This window comes from Monodelphis domestica, chromosome 6 (genome assembly GCF_027887165.1).
Source record: "Monodelphis domestica isolate mMonDom1 chromosome 6, mMonDom1.pri, whole genome shotgun sequence".
Lineage (NCBI taxonomy): Eukaryota > Metazoa > Chordata > Mammalia > Didelphimorphia > Didelphidae > Monodelphis > Monodelphis domestica.
Window position 1 is genome coordinate 276,613,172 of NC_077232.1, and position 20,064 is coordinate 276,633,235.

The following is a 20,064-nucleotide window of genomic DNA, read 5'->3' on the forward strand; positions in this document are numbered from 1 at the left end:
AAACACAGAGCCTTATTTCCTGTGTTCCTCCTCTCCCGGTAATAGTAAGTCTTACAGAAGGCACTGTCAGTATTATGTACAACAGAAATTAGTTTACTAGAAATGTTCACTATTTCATGCAGATTTATAGGTGTGATCAAGTATAAGGGTGCATATAAGCATCCTTGTCAGCATTTAAGAATGGTTAGAATCTTAGCTTTGTTCAGCAAAGGGAAGAAGTCTCATGGAAAGACCCGTTCTTTTCTGTTACTATTTCTATTTCCCCAACTGGAAAACAAAACAAAACAGCTTTCTTTTCCTGTACTCGGTAAAGTGAGTGGCTTCCCTATTTTGAGAATGAATAGACGGACTTAGAAGGTCAAATGACTTACATGTAGTAAATCACACATAGCAAGTGACTGTCAGGATTGGAACCAGAACCCAGATTTCCTGACTCCTAATTTGTTATTTTTTTTCTATAGATACCTGCTTTTGACACATTCCTAGAAACCATGAGGTATAGCTTGTTTTCCCATAGAAACGGTACTATTCATGGGGACTGTTTCCCATCAAGAACTTGATTTCAAATAACTCATTTATGACTTTATAGCAGATTTGTAATAACTTGAAAGGCTAGGTTTTGTAGTATGTCCAATTGAACAAGTATAAATTGTAGTACATATTGAGAATGCAAGTGTCCTTATATAAATTATACGTATAAGCACACAAGATATCCTCCCAGGAATAATAGGTAGCCTTTAAATAGTGTTTTAAGGTTTTAGTTTAAGTGTTTAAGGTTAAGTGTTTTAAGATAAGGGTTTAGAAAAAGAAGAACCACCACCCTGTGAGGTACGTGCATTATATTAATCCCTATTATTCCTATTATAATAACTTTTATATATGATGCTAAATCAAACCATGTACACTAGGAACCTTCACTTTTCTCACCTAAAAATATATATATATTTTTTTTCCCATGGTCACATGATTCATGTTCTTTCCCTCTGCTCTCATTTTAAAAAATTATTTTATAAAATTTTTAAATATTTTCCCATGTTTATGTGATTCATTTTCTTTCTCTCCCCTCTACTCTCTCCCCTCCCAGAGCCAGCAAGCAGTTCCACTGGGTTGTACAAATGGTATCACTTGACACCTATTTCCTTATTCTTCATTTTTGCTATAGAGAGATTTTTTTATAGCCTAAACCCCAAATCACATACTCATATATACATGTGATAAGTGATGTCATATATTTTGCTTTTGCATTTCTACTCCTATAGCTCTTTCAATGTGGATAGCATTCTTTTACATAAGTCTTTTAGGACTGGCTTGTTGCATTACTACTCATAGCAAAGTCCATTACATTGGATTTTTCCACAATCCTCTCACTTATTTCTAAACCCTCTGCATTTTGATTCAGCTCAGACTGCATTCTGAAGTTCTCAGTGATTTCTTCATTTGCCAGATCTAATGATTTGACACTCAGCCTTTTCATTGGCTGTATCCTATGTCTGGAATTTTTTCTATCTGCTTTCTGGCTCTCTGTACTCCTTTAGAGCTCATCTCAAACTCCACATTCTGAAGGAGGCCTCTCTGGTGCCTGTCTCAGTGTCTTTCCTCTGATTCCTTTCCATTTACATGGCATCTACATCTTGTAGGTATATCATTATTTACATGTTATCTTCCCCACCAGACTGTGGACTCTTGCAAGGCAGGCACTCTTTTTGCCTTCCTTTATATTTCCAGTACCTAGTGCATAATAAATGCTTAATATTTGTTGACTGACTGATTGGTTTTGATGTTTGAGGAAATAGGGAGCCATCAGAGTGTATTGAATTGGGGAAGAGAGTAGTTAGAGGATATCTAGTGATATTTTGGCCCTGTGTGGAGGTTGGATTAGAGAAACTTGAGAAACAGGGACTAGAAGGATATTTTGGTAATCCAGCCAAAAGTGATAAGGCTTGAATTGGCTGTGAGTAGAGAGAAAGGTATATCTGAGAAATTCTGTAAAGATAGAATCAACCAAACTTGAAAACTGTTTGGCCCCGTTGGAGTTCCTTGGCTTCTTCCGAGTCCACATCAATGCCTTTACTTTCAGGGGGGAAAAGCAGAATCTGAGATAATTAGTTCATTTGTATTATATTATATTTAAATTTAAATTAGTCTTATATTAGTATATAGTATATATTTTAAAAGCAATTTCTTGGATTAAAATCTAACTGTAACAAGGAGGTAGGATGGATCTTTGCTCTAGTGATTACTTTCCCAAGAGCGTATCAAAAAAATTGATTCATCTATTTAAAAAAAAAAAAAGCTGCTCTATCTCACAAGTGTAGCTTTTATTAGTATGAGTACTTAATTACAGTTGTGATTCATTTACAACTGCACAGTTGTCCCTGAAGATTTGTGGATTGTGATTCTATCTAAGTCTTCAGAATTAATTTTAAACTGGTAATTTTGAAATCTTTTCATAGTCCACTTTATCCAGTCAGAAGGCCCCACAGACTTTTCACTTTCAAACAGAAAAGCAGTCCAGATCATCAGAATTCATAGAATAGAATTCCTTTTAATGAGATACCAAGGATATATGTCAAAAGTGAATTATTTACTTTCATACATAAAATCACTAATAACTTAGAAGACCACCTACATCATCTAGGAAAAATGCCAGTTGATTAGTACAAACATCTTTCTCATTTAACCTATATTTAATATCTTTTTAGTTGAGTTTGTTAGACTTGTAAATGAGATTCTAATAATACATAACATCTTTAGCTACATAGTCCAAAGACTCAAAAGAAAGACCTGAAAGCTATGGGGTTTCAGTCTCTTCTATTCATTAGCCCTAAATGGGCAGAGTAGCATTTTTCCTTTTCACACATTCTACACTTTGTCCAGTTCTTGTTGTTCCTTATCAAGATATTCCAGACATTACCAGACACTTTGCCTCAAACCTGGGTCTCCCCAATAGTGACTTCTTCTCTCTGGATATGACTTTAAGAATTCTTGCCCATGCTTCTTTCCCTTCATTTCTTTCTTCCTAATCACCTACTTAACAACTCTGACCACCTTCCTTCTGTAAAGGGGGGGAAACTGATAGAGGTAGAAATTAGTTTCTCTCTGCAAGTCTATATTTTTAGAGGTTTATTGAAGATTAAAATATAAAGAAAATAGAAGTAAGAGAGGCACGTGTCTAGGCCCAAAGAGCCTATTCACGACCACTCACATCTTGCCTGCTAGGTGGAGAGCCGCGCGCGTCTGCTCCCAAGCGGAGTAGGAAAAACGGGCCTGAGCCTTTTTACAACCAGGTTAAATACCCCATCTCGCCCTCGGCCCAGGTGAGAATTCAGTGATATTACAAAGCATTCTGGGGGTGGAGCAAGGACTTCTGGGGATTGAAGTCCTGGATTCAAGTCTCCATTTTTACACTTCTCATTCCCATTCTAGAACCCTGGTTCCTCAGTGGGATTTGTGCTGTGTGTGGGTAGCTCATATGGTCCTTGTTTCTCTGATTGAAATGTTTGTTCCAGGAGAGCTCCTGACTGCCATTACTTAGCTTTTTTATTTTTATCTTAGTGCTTAATGGCCACTTTTTGATTCATTCTTTACTATCAGCTGTGTTAAACAGGTTTCAGTGACATTTAATCATGGAATCTCAGAGCTGTAAGAACAATGGGGTATCACCCCTGATTGAGTGCTCTCCATCTAGCCTTTGCTTAGAGAGTCTCTGAGGACTATGTTCTTTACAGAGGAATATACTTATTAACTTTTAAAATCTAATTTTGTTGATATCATTTATATTTCTCATTTTCATTTAGGGACAGTACTAAAGGCTTACACATATCATTTAATGCTTGCTTTACAGATGAAGAAACTGAAAATTTAGTCCTGCTCTTGAGACCCTTTGAGTTGGCATCATACAGTCACGGAAGGCAGGTTGCTAGAGAAGAGTGCAAAGAATGCCTTCTAGCCCAGTACCCCATTGTACAGAGAAGGAAATGTAGGCTCAGGATGGTTCAGTGACTTGCACAAGGTCACACAAGAAGTAAGCTTCAGAGGATGGATTTGAACCCAAGGCCTCTGATCCCAGAACCAGTACTAGTTACACTGTAACCTACTATCTTTATTTTTTTTTTTAAGTATGTAAACAGTTTAACTTTATTGAATGTTTGTTTTTTTTTAATATTTCTGTCCTGTTTACCTTTTCCCACTTTCATTTTTAAAGAAATTTTCCGATCACTGGCTTCTGGAAGGGGTACCTGCTGAGACATTGCTGTCCTGTAACCCCTGCTGCCCTCTCCCCCTCCCCCCCTTATATTTGAGCTACCCTCAAGGAGATTACAGTCTAGTTATGAGGCTTCTGTTCAGATCTCAAGTGGGTTGACTGTTCAATTTAAAAATGTGTATAAAGTAAGTTTAGTAAAATAGTATTATATTACTTAAGTAAACCGATAAAAATTTACTAACAGTTAGCCTGCCTTCTGTGACCAATTGTTGAAAGATTTATTCTAGAACTGTAGGGAAGACCCTATTTGTTTCCTGAGATGGCAAAAAAGACTCTGTCCTTGGGGTGCCATGGGAAATAAAGTAGCTTTCATCTTACAGCTTGTTAAGGAGGCTATTGAGGACATTTTGGCTGCCTTAGCCAGCCAGAGTATAGGTGAGAGAGGGGACACTAGACATGAGAGAAAGTGGAAGTCCCTGCCATTCTTTCCAATGGGGCATCTTCTCAGTCTTGTCTTGCCCCTCACTATGGTACACTCTTAACATACAACCCTTACTATAGTTAAATTTGCCAGTGAGAAGAAATATTTCTTTTTCCAATTGATAAGTTTTTGGCTTTTCTTTTTGGGATCATAAATACAGTTTGCTAAGTCTATTAAGATAGATTTAAAAATTATATGAAAATTATAGGCCTCCTGTTTGAAACCAAAATTATTTTAAATGATATCAGAAGACAGCAGTAGTTATTATGCCTCATCTTAAACACACAAATATTGGCTGTTTCTTCCTGGAATGTGATTGTTCCACTCCAGTTTGGCAAGTCAGTAGCCAGGTGAAAGTAATAGCGCAGGGATCATCCTGTATCCTGTGTCCTGAGGTCTGATTTAGAAGCAAATTATTTGTATTTGCAGGGTTGAGGTAGTCTGTCTCACTTTCTCTTCCTTTTTTTTTTTAATTAGAAAGTAAGCAGAAAACTCATTTAGTTTTTCATTTGTGATTCTAATTTGTCTTTCTCATCTACTGGGGTTTTGCTTCAGTGTTTCATAAGATGATATTTACAGAAGTTGAAATATATTTACAAGTAGACTTGAGTTGTTAATAAGAAAAGGCTGGAAACTAACATAGTGTGCAAACATTTATTAAATGTTTACTGTGTTCTAGACCCTGAGCTAAATTAACTCTTGAGTATACAAAGAATGGCCAAAATAGACAAACAAAACTAGTCCCTGACCTAAAGGAGCTTACAGTTTAATGGGTGTGTAAATAACAAGGCATATGCAGGACAATCAGAACTAGCTAGCATTTCTGTAGTGCTTTGAGGTTTACAAAATTTATAAATGTTACTTTATTCAATTCTCACACCACTCCTGGGAGGTGGTGGTTATTCATTCGTTTCAGTTGTATCTAACTCTTTGTGACTCCTTTTGGGGTTTTCTTAGCAGAGATACTAGAATGGTTGCCATTTCCTTCTCCAGTTCATTTTACAGATAAGGAAACTGAGGCAAACATGGTTAAGTGACTTGCAGGGTCACATAGCTAATAAATATCTGAGGTCAAATTTGAACACAGGTCTTCTTGGTTCTAAGCCTCCCTCCTCTGAGCTGTTTATTTGCCTCCCTCTAATGCTATAGCTCTGTGGTGGTGAACCTATGACACGCATGCTAGAGAGGGCACAGAAAGTTCTCTCTGTGTGTACACATGCCATCACTCACCCACTGTCGCCTGCCAGAGTTCGCTACTAGAAAGCCAGAGGGACTCTGGGGCAGAGCTGCTCCCTTCCCACTCTGGACTTGTCCTGAGGACATTTTTTCATTTCACTCATTCCTTTGCCCAGCAGCCCAATAGGAGTACTTTCTCCCCTGTATGATGGTAAGGTTGGGGAGATGGGGTACTGCACTCAGTCTAAAATATTTGGCATCACTGCTCTAGTCTGTTACAGTTGTGTTTTTGTTGTTGTTGTTGTTGTTGTTTTTTGAGCTTTACTGTTGTCAGTGTCTTAGCTAGCTTTTCTAGCTAAATGGTATCATTTGAAAATTTAAAAATTTTCTGAGCATGGCATTTATATTTTTATCCAAGTCATTGATACAGATGTTAAACAGCATAGATCCCTTCAATATTCCATTAGAGACCATGCCATGTTGACATTGAACTATAAAAAACAAACTTTGTGAGCTTGGTTATCCAATCCCATTCTTTATCAATTTATGTTATTCTCTAATCATACCTTTCTATCTTCTCCCCAAGAAGAGTATGAGATACCTCACATAAAGCTTTTCTAAAAGTTAACTCAGCAGCCCCTCACCTACCAGTTAAGTAATCCTGTCAAAAAGGAAATGAAGTTAGTTTGGCGTGACCTGTTCTTGATGAAGCCAGTGCTCCTTGTAATCACTGCTTCACTTTCTAGATACTCACTAACTGCCTCTTAAATTACTTCATTCTAGAATTTTCCCAAGAAGTGAAGTCACTCATTGACCTCTAGTTTTACAGATTCTTCTATCTTCCCTCTTTTGGAAATCATGGCATTTGTTCTCTAAACTCTGTATCCACTGTGCCACCTAGTTGCCTCAGTACATTTCTTTTTAAAGGCTAAGTTGGTTTGTGAAATGAAGTACTTAGAGGTTAACATAAAATCTCAGAGGTCATTTTTTTTCACATGGTGCTATATTTATTACATCTACATTCTGCATGTTTGTGTGTGTGTATGTGTATGTGGTGTTTATTTTCTCTTTAATAAACCCATCTAGAGTCATGATCCAGTCATGATTTTCATCCCATCAAGTCTCAGGCTCATTTGACCTTTAAGTCAAGGCACCTTTAAATTCTTTGCTTTAGGAACTTAACTTTAGGTCTTTGTTGCCTAAACTTTGTATAAACACTGGGAGCTGTGAATTTTGTCTCTTGTGAACTTCTGATTATGTTATCACTACCGGTTTTCTTTATAACTACTTCCCCTGGCTTAGGGGATATACTCAGGCCAGCTTTTAGTAGTGATAATGACATAACCTCTGCTACTGTGGTTTTCATTTTCTTTCTCACTACTTCAGAATCATTGGTAATGATTGTGCCTAAAGCAGCTGGGAAGGTTCTCTGTTTTGCCTTGAATAGATGCTGCAGGAGGAAAACAGTGTTGTAAGCACATGACATATAGCTGCTGCCTTGCCCCTGAGCAAAGAACCCCCAGAAGTCTCTTTCTCTCCTTGGATTATATGTAGTTCTGCTGCTGTATTCCTTCTGCTTAGATGCTCTCCTGGACTTGTGAATCTCTAAATTCAACTCAGTCTTGTTAGAGTGTGTTATTACCCCCAAAATGTCCTACTGCACTTATTACAAATTCTGGCGCTTCATCACCTCCTACCATTCCACTTTTCCTAGGCTTCATCCTTCCTAAACCTCTAAACCTATTTGTCACCTTTATCTGGACCTCCATTCCTTTTCCTTAGTACTTTGATCTGTAGCCATTTCATCTCTACACTGTTTTTGACCTTCCATTTCCTTTCCTATTTGTCCTATTGCAGTTCTTTTGCCAAGCCAGCCTTGGACCATATGCCTCCTGTGCCACCAAAGATAGCTAGAATTCTCACAACCATGCAAATTGGGTAATTTACAAATTTAACTTCTTTGGTAGTCTGGAATACCTTTTATCTTCCCAATTGACTTCTAATCACTCCCCAGTATCTATTCCAAACCCTCTCTTCCCTCCTCAAACCTCTCACGCTTCATTCCCCCACTTCTTCCTCAGAGCCTTGTCTCCTTCTTTCCTGGGAATTTGAGACCACTCATTCGGTGTAAACACATAGCTTCTCAGGGCATCCAGTTCTTGCTTCTTCAGGAAGTATCTAAAATCTGTTTCCTTTTCTTCACCTACCTCTGTGTCACTCTTCTACCCTCAGTGTCCTAATATTGGTCAAGACCCATCTTTTCTACCTAAGATATATTTTTGTTCCATTGAATCCTCACTCTAATTCTGACAATCTGGAATGTGGAAGAGATGTTTTTGTTTGTTTTTTTAAAACCTTCAACACTTTGGCTGAGATTTTGTAGCCTTATTTTTAAAAGATTGTTTGGGTGTATTTCTATTAACCCTAACTAAGCACCTGGTGAAAACTGTTAACAGCCTCTTAATAACTTGACAATTCCAATCCAATTCCTTTCTTTAGTTGCAACACTATAGCTATACTCTTCTCTCCTCAAAGACTTTGCTTCACCAATTTTCCCCACCTATCAATCTCTATTTTACCCTCTAATTATCATCCTTACCTTTTCTTACTTACCTTAATGTGTTGCTGATTTTCTTCTTGCCCATTTTGAGACTACTTTTTATTTTACTTCTTGATCTTCCTTAATCCTTTTATATCCTTTTTAATTGTCCTTGATTCTTCTCTTTCAGCCTGGAATTAGATTTTGGATCAGAATCTTGGTGGAGTTTTTTTCTCCTTCAAATTTTCAATTTTTCATTTTATTCAATTTTTCACAAATTCAATCTCTAACCTACTTCATCAATTTAAATCCAAGTTTCTTACATAAGTTAAAAAAGTCTTTCTTCTTTAATTCCTTTTCCCTTTCCTCACTTTTTTCCCAAAGTCTACTCCCACAGAAACTGAATGTATAGGGCATGATCGATACTGGTATGGTCTTGCTTGTCTGTCTCCTGAACTTTTTTCTGGGTGCCTCTGCATTCAAGATTGGTCATTGCTTTGATCAGAAATCTTGTTTTTTTCCAAGATCTTTCCCATTATATTATTATAGACATTGTATAAATTGTCTGGAGATATTTGGAGATAAATGGAAATACTTGATAGGAATGGCTTGAGAACTTTACATTGCTCCACCCTGCTTAGTCTAACCAGGTCACAAATGTCTGCACCCATACTTAAGAATTAAGTATCTAGGAGGATGGCCTTCAATGGACATGTGCAGAAACAACTGACAGACCCCTGGGCTGTCCTAAGTCAAGCTAAGCTTCCATTGGTACAGATGAGATGCAGGAAAGTGACGTAAAACTGTCTATATAGGGCATGTCACTTCCTCTCTTCACTGTCTTTCCCCGGAGAGATGGATCTGGCTGATCACTTCCTGTGAGCAGCCTGGGCGTCAGTTCGATCCTGGAACTCAGCCTGGCGGGGCTCACTCAGACAGCTTCCTTGAGACGGTCTAGTGGTGACTTGAGTGGCAAGACTGACTTCCTTTTCCCTTGGGCTCAGGGAGGCCCCTTTGGCCAAGGCCTTTAACTCCTGCCTGGCTCAGCCTGAGCTGGAGCAGCTTAAATTAACTTTTTCTTCTCCCTAATTCCTTCTCTCTATATTAATTAAAATCACCATAATTTCCACCTGACTTTGGTATTTTATTTGGGATATCCCTGGAATTTTGTGGAGAGGCAACCCAGCATTAATTCCCTCTCCCACTGCCACCCCAAATGCAAAAGATGAAGAACAAAAGTCTTATAATAAATGAGGAATAGATTATAACACCAGTGATATTGGCAAACAAATGCAAAGAAATGGAATGTTAATTCCAAAAAGAATCTGAGGAGAAGATAGTTGGAAAGTCAGCAGCTGAAGAAAATCACTTCTGCCTTGGGAGACTGGGGAGGAAGGCTGATAAGACAGACTTGCTCTGGATTCCCGAGTATTCATTGACTCAATATTGAAAGGAGTGGAGCTTAGCTCTGAAGAGCCTTTTCAGTTCATCAACAATACCTTCTCCTAGACAATTAATTTCATTTCCCCTATATTGAACTTCATAAGAGTTTAGGGAGACCCTGATACTCCTTCTTTCCTTCTCTCTAAATTCCCTTTTTCAGGGATAAACCCCCTTTTTAGAAAAGAGCTATCGTGTGACATTAGTCTTTTGAAACTGCTAATAACTTACCATCTGAGGAGAGCTGTTAGGATCAACTACGAGAGGAACAGGAAGTGAGGTGGGACGGAAGGAGGGCAGATCCTGGCCTTTCCTCTATCTTATTTACTGGTGCTATTGATCCAACTCATATCTACTACAATAAATATCTTAAAGGGAACGTCTATTACATAATTCTTCAAGGAGAAAAATTCCCCTACATTGGTTGTGTGAGGAAAATACTAATGGCTAGAGTAAGGAATTTGGATTCTTGAGTACCCAAGTTCAGATCTTTAGAGACTTAACTAAGGGATCAGACAAATCACTTAATTTCTTGCAGCTTCAGTCTTCTCATCTGTAAAATGGAGATAATAATAGTCCCAACTTCAGTATTGTTGTGAAGATCAAAGTTGCCTTGCAAACCTTAGAGCAGTATCTGAATATTAGCTGTTATTATAATCTATGGCTCATTCTTCACCTTGAGTTTCTGTCAAATTCAGCCATTCTTGAATGGATTAGCTCTCATTTTATTTCTAATCCTTTGGTCCAAGAAAAGTACTGCTATGAGTATTTTTTTACAAGTGATTTCTTTCCCTCTGTCCTTAAACTTTGGAGAGTATATGTCTAGAAGTGGCATTGATGGTACAGAAGTTAATGTACAATTTAGGGTTTGGGGAAGACTAGCTCTGGTTTGAGGGCCTGTGTTCTGTGCACTATGGCACCACTTGGCTGCCTAGGGAGAACTAGCACCTCTTGGGTAAGGACTTTGCTCTTGCCCCTTTTAGGGCTTCTTATCCACCTTTAGTCACCTTTCACCCAACTCTCACCTATGGCTCCAAGGAGCTGCAGCATGCACAGCAGCCATACACCTCAGTAAAACTGGCTTGGCAAACAGGTTAAACCAGGTTGAGGGTAACTGGCAAACCTCAAACATGTCAGTGAATTAGGGAAATGACTATTCCTAGCACTTCTCTAGAAATAGTGGTGGATGAGAGTTGAAGTAGGCACTGTATGTAGAGCACTTAGAGCTTGGTCAGACATCAAAGATACCAAAGCTATCCATTTTATCTCAGGCCATTGCAAGAAGACTTTTTGTCTTGCTACTTATACTTCAATGACCCTGGAAGAAGAAAATAGGACTAATTGTGAAATTCTGCCTCACAAATCCAGTTAAGACTTGTGATGTCATTGGTCTTCTTTGAAAATGAAGGACAAGGGGGCTGCTGGGTAACTCAGTAGATTGCGAGCCAGGCCTAGAGACAGGAGGTCCTAGGTTGAAGGGTTCACTTATGTAAGGCAAGTCCCTTAACCCCTATTGTCAGACTTTTACTGCTCTTCTGCCTTAGAACCAATACACAGTATTGATGGAAGGTAAAGGTTTTTATTTTTTAGAAAAAGAAAAGGAAAAGAAAATGAAGGACAAGCAACAGTTTGAGTGATTTTATTTTGGATGTAGCTTCAGATTGCTTTACAGAATGGATGGAACACTTTACAGCTCTACCAGTAGTGTATGTGTGTTCATCTACTTTGCATTTCTCTTGTTTTTAGTGATTTGGAATGTTTTGTTTTTTTTCACTGTAAATAGCTTTCATTTCTTTCTTTTTTTAAAAAACCCTTTACCCTTACCTTCCTTCTTAGAATCAATACTATGTATTTTGTCAAGCTTTTTTTTTTCTGCTATGTTACCATGATCTAGTTTTCCTAATACTGTACCAATTTTACTTTGCTAATACAAATTCTACCTGGTTATATTGTATAATCTATAAATGCTGTTTTCCCCTTTATTAATATTTTAAAGAATAATTTCACATGACTATTCATTAGAAATATTTGTCCCATTCTTTGTTTAGGTCATTGTCTCCCTGGTTTGGGTTTCATATTTTTGTTTTGTACTAGGGGTAGGATTCCTTTCTAAGATAGCAAACAATTTATGTAATATTGGAGTCCATTTTTCCTTTAAATGTTTGGTAGAACTTGTCAGTTCATTGGGCTTTATTCTTTGGAAATCCATTTTGGTAAGCGTCAGGATCTTTTTCTTGGATTATTTAAAATCTCTTTCTTGCTCTGTTGATCAAGATATATGTTTTTCCACTGCTTACTTTTCTAAGGACCCCTAAATTCTTTAACTTATTTAATGGTTTCTGAAAAGCATTGAAGTTGAGTTGACTATTTCTAAATTTTAGAAACTGGCTTTTCCAAGCCTTTTAAAAAATTAAACATTTGCCCATCTGTATAATCTTGCAGACTATTGTGACACAATAAAGTGAATTTCCTAAAGTATAGGCCTGACCATTATCCTCCTATTCAGTAAATTTCACTGATTCTTCATTGCTTCCAGGATCAAAACCAAAATGCTCAGTTTAGGCTAATTTCCTTTTCCATTTCAGCCTTCTCACACCTTATACCCTGACAGGTATCCTTTGTTCCAGTGACATTAGCTTCCTGGCTACACCATGAACAAAACACTTCATTTCCTGGCTCTGGACATTTTCTCTGGTTCTTCTCCCATGCCTAGAATATTCTCCCACATCCCTGGCTTCCACTAAAATCCCTTCTTTTACCAGAAGCCTCCTCTAATGCCTCTTAATTCTAGTAGCTTCCCTTTGTTAAGAATTTCCTATTTATCCTGTATATAACTTGCTCAGTATGTATTTGTTTGCATGTTGTCTTCTCTATTAGGTTGTAAGCTCTAGGAGACCAGGAATTCTTTTGTGTGTATGTAATCACAATTGCTACTTTTATTTTTGTAAAACCATCTATGTTAGTCCTAATTGGTCAATAACTGCTTAACCATAGTTTATTTCTTTTTTTCCCCTTAATCATAGTTTTGAAAGTTATTTCCTTTTGCCTTTTAGTTTGTTGTCAAGTTTGTTGTTTTGCCTTTTATTTTTAATCTGGGCTTTAAAAGCACAGTGCCTAGCACTTAGTGGGTATTTTTTAAATGTTTATTCATTATTGATTGATTAATCAAAGTATAGAAGTCTTCTGGTAGCCTTCTGTGCTTCCATAATTCCTCAAAGAATAATAGCTCTAGTTCTCAAGTAATCATCTTGACCTTTTGACAGAGGCTCTTTTAAAGAAGCTGAGTGCTCTATAACTAACCTCTCTTGGGTTTCAGCTTCATCTTAATTGTGAGGAAAAAAAAAACCAAATTAATTTTTCCTATTGAAGAAGCCTGCTGCAAAATCGGACTGGAAGAGTAATCCTTTTTTTTTGTTGTTGTTGTTGTTAACCTGAAATCATTTACGTCAGTGGTTAAGAATGAACTTTATTTAGCAATGTAAATGTAAACTGGTTGTGATCCTGAAATAATACCATTTATTGTTAATATCATACTTTTCCTTAAATATAGACTCTTTAGTCCAACTTTTTACAGCTTGACTCCAGTCTTGGTAGCCTGCTTTTCTTTTTTTCCTTTTAACCCAATAAATACTGTGTATTGGCTCCAAGGCAGAAGAGTGGTAAGGGCTAGGCAATGGGGGTCAAGTGACTTGCCCAGGGTCACACAGCTGGGAAGTGTCTGAGGCCAAATTTGAACCTAGGACCTCCCATCTCTAGGCCTGACTCTCAATCCACTGAGCTACCCAGCTGCCCTGTTTTTCTGTTTTTATTTGGTAACATTCATTCACCTTTCTGAATGTTAAATTTATTATGTTTGGACTTAATTTAATTAATTGCTGGTTGCCAGGGATTTAATTTCTAAATCCCAAAATAAATTACTAAAGTAAAATGGAATTTAGTAGTAGTTTATTTTTACAATAGAGGGAATATATTAAGGAAGAGGCGGGAGAGGAGAAGAGAGGGAGAGAGGGAGGGGAGTGTTTAATGAGTGCTTCCTGTGTACTGTGGCATGGGATAGGCTCAATTCTCAGATAGTTTATGATAACTGCCACAAAGGAAAAGAAGAAACCTTGCAAGAGAATTCTTTTCTTAAATTCTTTTTTATTTAATTAATTTTGAGTATTTTTCCATGGTTACATGAATCATATTCTTCCCTTCCTCCCATCCCTCTCCCATAGCCAATGAATAATTCCAATGGGTTTTACATGTGTCACTGATCAAGACCTATTTCCATATTATTAATATTTGTACTAGGGTGATTGTTTATAGAGTCTATATCCCCATTGAACCATGTGATCAAGCAGTTGTTTTTCTTCTGTGTTTCTACTACCACAGTTCTTTTCTCTGGATGTGGATAGTGTTCTTTCTCACAAGTCCCTCAGAATTTTCCTGGATCATTGCATTGCTGCTAGTAGAGAAGTCCATTATGTTTGATTGTGCCATAGTGTATCCGTCTCTGTGTATAATGTTCTCCTGGTTCTATTCCTTTTAACTCTGCATCAAATCCTGGAGGTTGTTCCAGTTCCCATGGAATTCCTCCAGTTCATTATTCCTTTGAGCACAATAGTATTCCATCACCAACAGATACCACAATTTATTCAGCCATTAAACAATTGAAGGATATTCCCCCATTTTCCAATTTTTTGACACCACAAAGAGCATGGCTATAAATATTTTGTACAAGTCTTTTTATTATTATCTCTTTGGTGTATAGACCCAACAGTGGTATGGCTGGATCCAAAGGCAGGCAGTCTTTTAACGTCCTTTGGGCATAGTTCCAAATTTGCAAGAGAATTATTAAGAATGTGCTTTCAGAGGGCAGCTGGGTGGCTCATTGGATTGAGAGCAAGGCCTAGAGATGAGAGGTCCTATGTTCAAATCCGGCCTCAGACAATAACTAGTTATGTGACCCTGTCCAAGTCACTTAACCCCCATTCCCTAGCCCTTACCTCTCTTCTGCCTTGGAATACAGTAGTGATTCTAAGATGGAAGGTAAGGGTCTAGTTTTTGCCTTTTTAGCCATTAAGCCATGCTGCTCCTGTTATTGGAGTGCTGAGCAAAAAGATTCATGTCTTTTAGGTCTTGGACACCAGCTGTACTCTCTCAATTAAAATTCTTGATGTAAAGAAAAAAGTGAAGCTGTTTCTTGGTGATGCAACCCTGAAAGATATGTCTTTTCTAGTCCTTTGTTTGCATTTGGCAGTCACAGGGGGTAAACAGGAACCTCAGGAATTGCATAACATTTATTAACCGTTATGTCAGAAAACTGGGAGTGCACATTGGATGGTAACTTTTCTCTTTTCTTTGGTTTCCCTCAGCAGAGTGTTTCTCCAGCCCAGAGGGATGCGGTTGTCCGGTGGTTAGCCAAGCTCAAGCATCAATTCAACCTTTACCCAGAAACGCTGGCCTTGGCAAGCAGTCTTTTGGACAGATTCTTAGCTACCGTCAAAGTAAGCATGTTAAGTTGAGCATTTGGTTTTCAGAGACATTGCCAATGTGGAGAATGGGACTCTTGACTTTTCTTTAAGTTGATCAAACATAATACTTTAAAAGGTAGACCAGTAGGGATGCCCAGGAACCTTCTTAGTCACTTATTTGAGGTTGTCCATGTTCCTTATTTACCAGATGAGAAACATTCTTGTTTAGTAGTAGCAGAACTTCCCTAAATGGAATGATATTTTAGTTTTCTTGATTTCATATCAAAGTTTGCTTGATTTGTAGAGAGGTACTTGACAACAGTTTATATTCTTACATTTGCTAAATGATAAATAATTCACTGAAAGATTTGCCTAGTACATATTAACTTGTTTTATTATTAGTTGCTAATGAATATTTACCGAGTGGGTATATTGAGTAATTCTAAGGGGAAAAAAGTGAGACTGCATCCTATAAGCACAGTATTGTAGAATGTGGCCTGGGCTAGTCTCTCTCTAATCTGTATAGATTGACATTTATCGTTTTCTTCCCCAGTAGAATGTAAGCTCTTTGTGAGTAAAGGTTATTTCATTTCTGTATACTTGTATCTCAGTTACTTAGGGATTTTAGCTGTGTCTGACTCTTCATGACTCCATTTGAAGTTTTCTTGGCAAAAATACTAGAGTGGCCTGCCATTCTTCTCCAGCTCATTTGACAGATGAAGAAACTGAGACAGAGACTTATGTGACTTGCCCAGGGTTACACAGCTAGCAGATATCTGCAGCTGAATTTGAACTTGTGTCTTCCTGACTAGAACCAGTGCTCTAGCTGCTGTGTATACTTGACATATTATGTGGCACACACATAACAGGCATTTAATAAATACTTACTGTTGGAATGTGAGGCCCCTGACTCTTCTCAGCTATGGAACTCTTCATGAGTCATGAGGCAGTCCTGGAGGTGTGAGGGAAGAATGCTAAATTGGCTACAATGACAAAACCAGGCATCTACTAGCCATGGAACTTTGAATAAGTCATGTAATTTTTCTCAGCCCAGCTTGGTTACCTGTAAGATGAGCTAACAAATAGAATTATCAGATAGAACCATAGATTTTAGAGTCGAAAGTGTGACTTTAGAATTTATTTAGTCTAATCCTTGAATTTACAGATGAAGAAACAAACCCATAATAATGTGATTTGCTAGAGTGTGTGTGTGTGTGTTTATATTATCAAGAGCATAAATTGAGGGATTTTTAATTTGCCATTTGTATTCCAAGAAGATATAATTTAGGATTTTGAATTTCACAAATTTTATCTGGAGACCCTCTTTTGATTAAGAAATAGTAAAGAAATGATGGAATTTGAGAAACTCCTTGGGCATTGTTTATATTCTAGATTTCTGAGGCATCTGTGAGCAGTGTCAAAGATTAGGTTGCATGAAGATGCTTCACTTGGAAGAGATCTGGTTGTGTCTCTTTTTTGAAGGCATTCTCTATGATCTTTTTCCCCAGGCTCTGAAGTACCCTAATTTTTCTTCCAAAAACTCAGAATTCCTTTAAAGAAGATATATTCAGTTTGGTTTATCTTTTCTTTCGACAACTGAAATTTTTCTATAGTGATAAAAAATATCAATATATCAGCTTTTAAGTGGCATTTCAACTTACTGTCTGTTGTTAAACTCTGTCACACTTTTCTATGATGAAAGCTACCATCAATCTATCATTAAATATTTTCAATATAAAATTAGCTAGTTTCTAGAGTTAGTGAATTCTATAATATTTTTACTTTTGAATAGACCAAGCCCTTCAGAAGGACCTGTGATGTTCTCAATTTGAGTTCTCCCTCCAATGATGTAGGTTTTCAGCCTTTCATAAATGGGCATCCTCTGTTCCTCTTATCTCTTTCCTTCCCTGAGAACCAGGTCTGAAGACAGGAGGTTCTGACCTCAGACTTCCTAGCTGTGTGATCCTGGGCAAGTCACTTTAACTCCCATTTCCCAGCTCTTACTACTCTTCTGCCTTAGAACCAACACATAGTATCAATTTTAAGACAAAATGTAAATGTTTAAATAAAAAAAAGGAGCCATTATGTGCTAGGCCAGTGATGGCAAACTTTTTAGAGATGGAGTGCCAGACCCCACCCCAACTCCCAGAGACTGAGTGTCATGCCCTGCTGCACCTCCCCTCTCCTTTTGTTTACCTCAGACAAGGGAGGGAGGAAATCACTCCCATTAAGTTGCTAGGCAGAGGAGTGGGGGAAGTGAGGAATATCCTCAGGTACATGGAGAGGGGAAGGGGAAGAGTTCTACCCTGAGTCCCTTTGGTTTTCTGGTAACTTAACTTGGGGGTGGGTATGGGAGGGGAACATTGGCATGTGTATCCACAGAGTGTGCTCTGCATGCCATCTTTGCCACCTGTGCTATAGGTTTGCCATCACTGTGCTAGCAACCCCCACCCCACATACAGATATAAGAAATAAAACCATCTCTGTTTTCAAAGAACTCATTTTCCAACGGTGATTTGGGAGAGAGTGCACTGACCTTTGAGAGAATAGGAAACACTTCATGTAGAAGGTGGGCCTAATGACATTTGAAATTCTGTGAAGAGATGAAGAGCCCTGGACCACACATCTCCCACACAGGGGAGATGGAGGGATGTGTTCAAGGAACAGAGGGAAGGCTAGTGGGGCAGGTCACAAGTTTGGTTGGAAGCAGGCTGCAAAAGGATCTGAGAACTAAGCAGAAGAGTTTCTGTTTTTTTCCAAGGAGCAATTAGGAATTGATTATGAGAGTATGGCATGGTCAGATTTTTTTTTAAGATAATACTTTTCATTAAGTGTGAAGGGACCAACTGATAAGTGGTGGGAAACTAGAAGCAGGGAGGCCAGTTAGAAAGGAGTTAAGCCTCAACTAAGGCAGGAATTGTCCCCCCCCCCCAATTTATTTAATTAATTAATTTGGAATATTTTTCCATGGTTACGTATTTCATGTTCTTTCTCTCACCTCCACCCTCCCCCTTCCAAAGCCAACGAGCAATTCAACTGGGTTTTACATATATCATTGATCAAGATCTATTTTCATATTGTTAATATTTGCACTAGAGTGATCATTTAGAGCCTATGTCCCCAATCATATCCCCATCGATCCCCATGTGATCAAGAAAATGTTTTTTTCTTTTGTGTTTCTACTCCCACAGTTCTTTTCTCTGGATGTGGATCCTTTTTCATAAGTCCTTCAGAATTGTCCTGGGTCATTGCATTGTTGCCAGTAGAGAAGTCCATTACATTCGATTGTGCCACAGTGTATCAGTCTCTGTGTACAATGTTTTCCTGGTTCTGCTCCTCTCACTCTGCATCACTTCCTGGAGGTTGTTCCAGTTCCCATGGAATTCCTCCAGTTCATTATTCCTTTGAGCACAATAGTATTCCATCACCAACAGATGCCACAATTTGTTCAGCCATTCCACACATTCCCCATATTTTCTAATTTTTTGCTAAGGCAGTAATTGTGAGTACAGAGGAGGAGTATGATTGGAAGAGATGTGGAAGCTAAAATGGAAAGATTTGACAACAGATTGCCTATGTGCAGTGTGAGGGTAAAGAGTGGAATGTCTCATTAAATTTTAGTAGCTTAGATTGCTTGGAATGAGATAATTTCATTTTCAACCCTTCTTTCAGCCAACAATCCTGTTTCTGAGTTTGAGTCAACATTTATCATTTTTTTTTAGCTCCTCCTCCCTACTTAGACTTCTCTTCATCCCTATATTAATCCATTATTTCTTATTTGTTATATGTATATAGATTTTTCCCTCTGCTTTCTTGGGGGAAATTCATAAGACCTTCACTGGTCTATTCCTTTTATCATTGTGACTTGTAAGAAGTTTTTAAAGTAACAAGTTGCCCTTCTCCCTTCCCCTACTCAATAAATATTGTCAATGACATATACAACATTTTGTACTTCCTAGTTGTTTTTAAGTTTTTCTTTCCTTTCTCTAGTAATTATTTTCTAGCTTCTACCTCATTTGATCATCCTGTTTTCAAACCAATCTCTGTTTGCCCTTGTTGGATTGGATACTCATTAAGCTTTTTGGCTAACCAGCTTCAGTTATTTTCTTTGTTTTTTCTTTTTTTTTCTGTTTTATTTTTAGTTATTTTCCTTGTAATGGAATATTGACTTGTTCTTTCCATGGATCATAATGGAGTGGTTAGATGTTAATTCATCAGTCTAGAATCCATCTGGTTAGGCGTCCATGGATGAGGTAAAGATTTGGGTTGAGTTACATAGAATGTGGATAAATTGTCTTCATAACCAGCAACTGATTTTGTAGCTATTGGTTCTAACTTCCTTTTTTTTCCTGCCCATCCTTAGGCCCGTCCAAAGTACTTAAATTGTATTGCAATCAGCTGTTTCTTCCTAGCTGCCAAGACCATTGAGGAGGATGAGGTAATTTTTAAGCGTCCCTTTTATAAAAAGAAATAATTCTTTAACTTGCCTGCCATGTTCTTTCTTGCCAAGACAGGACCAAAGGTGAATTTTTTTCTTTCCCTCCATCTTTTGTTTTGTTGACTAGAGAATTCCAGGCCTGAAGGTGTTGGCCAGAGATAGTTTCTGTGGCTGTTCTTCATCTGAAATTCTGAGAATGGAGAGAATCATTCTGGATAAGCTGAATTGGGACCTTCATACGGCTACCCCATTGGATTTCCTTCATATTGTAAATATAAAATTTATTATTTGCATCTGTGGTAATTTTTCTCTTGTGAATCTTTTACTCCT

General features: G+C 37.8%; 1 protein-coding gene across 3 annotated transcripts in view; it reads left to right on the forward strand.

Moving 5' to 3' along the window:
- CCNI (cyclin I) overlaps positions 1–20,064 on the forward strand; it is a 45,606-nt gene that overhangs the window by 20,243 nt on the left and 5,299 nt on the right. Inside the window, exons 1-4 of one of the 3 annotated variants that reach the window (XM_056803255.1) lie at positions 15,199–15,329; positions 19,439–19,549; positions 19,660–19,734; positions 19,862–20,002. In XM_056803255.1, the coding sequence (XP_056659233.1) occupies positions 19,541–19,549; positions 19,660–19,734; positions 19,862–20,002 (225 nt within the window). In that variant the 5' untranslated portion in view covers positions 15,199–15,329; positions 19,439–19,540. Of the gene's footprint in view, positions 1–15,197; positions 15,330–19,438; positions 19,550–19,659; positions 19,735–19,861; positions 20,003–20,064 lie in introns of those variants that run through there. The other 2 variants (XM_056803253.1, XM_056803254.1) reach the window with 2 other exon arrangements.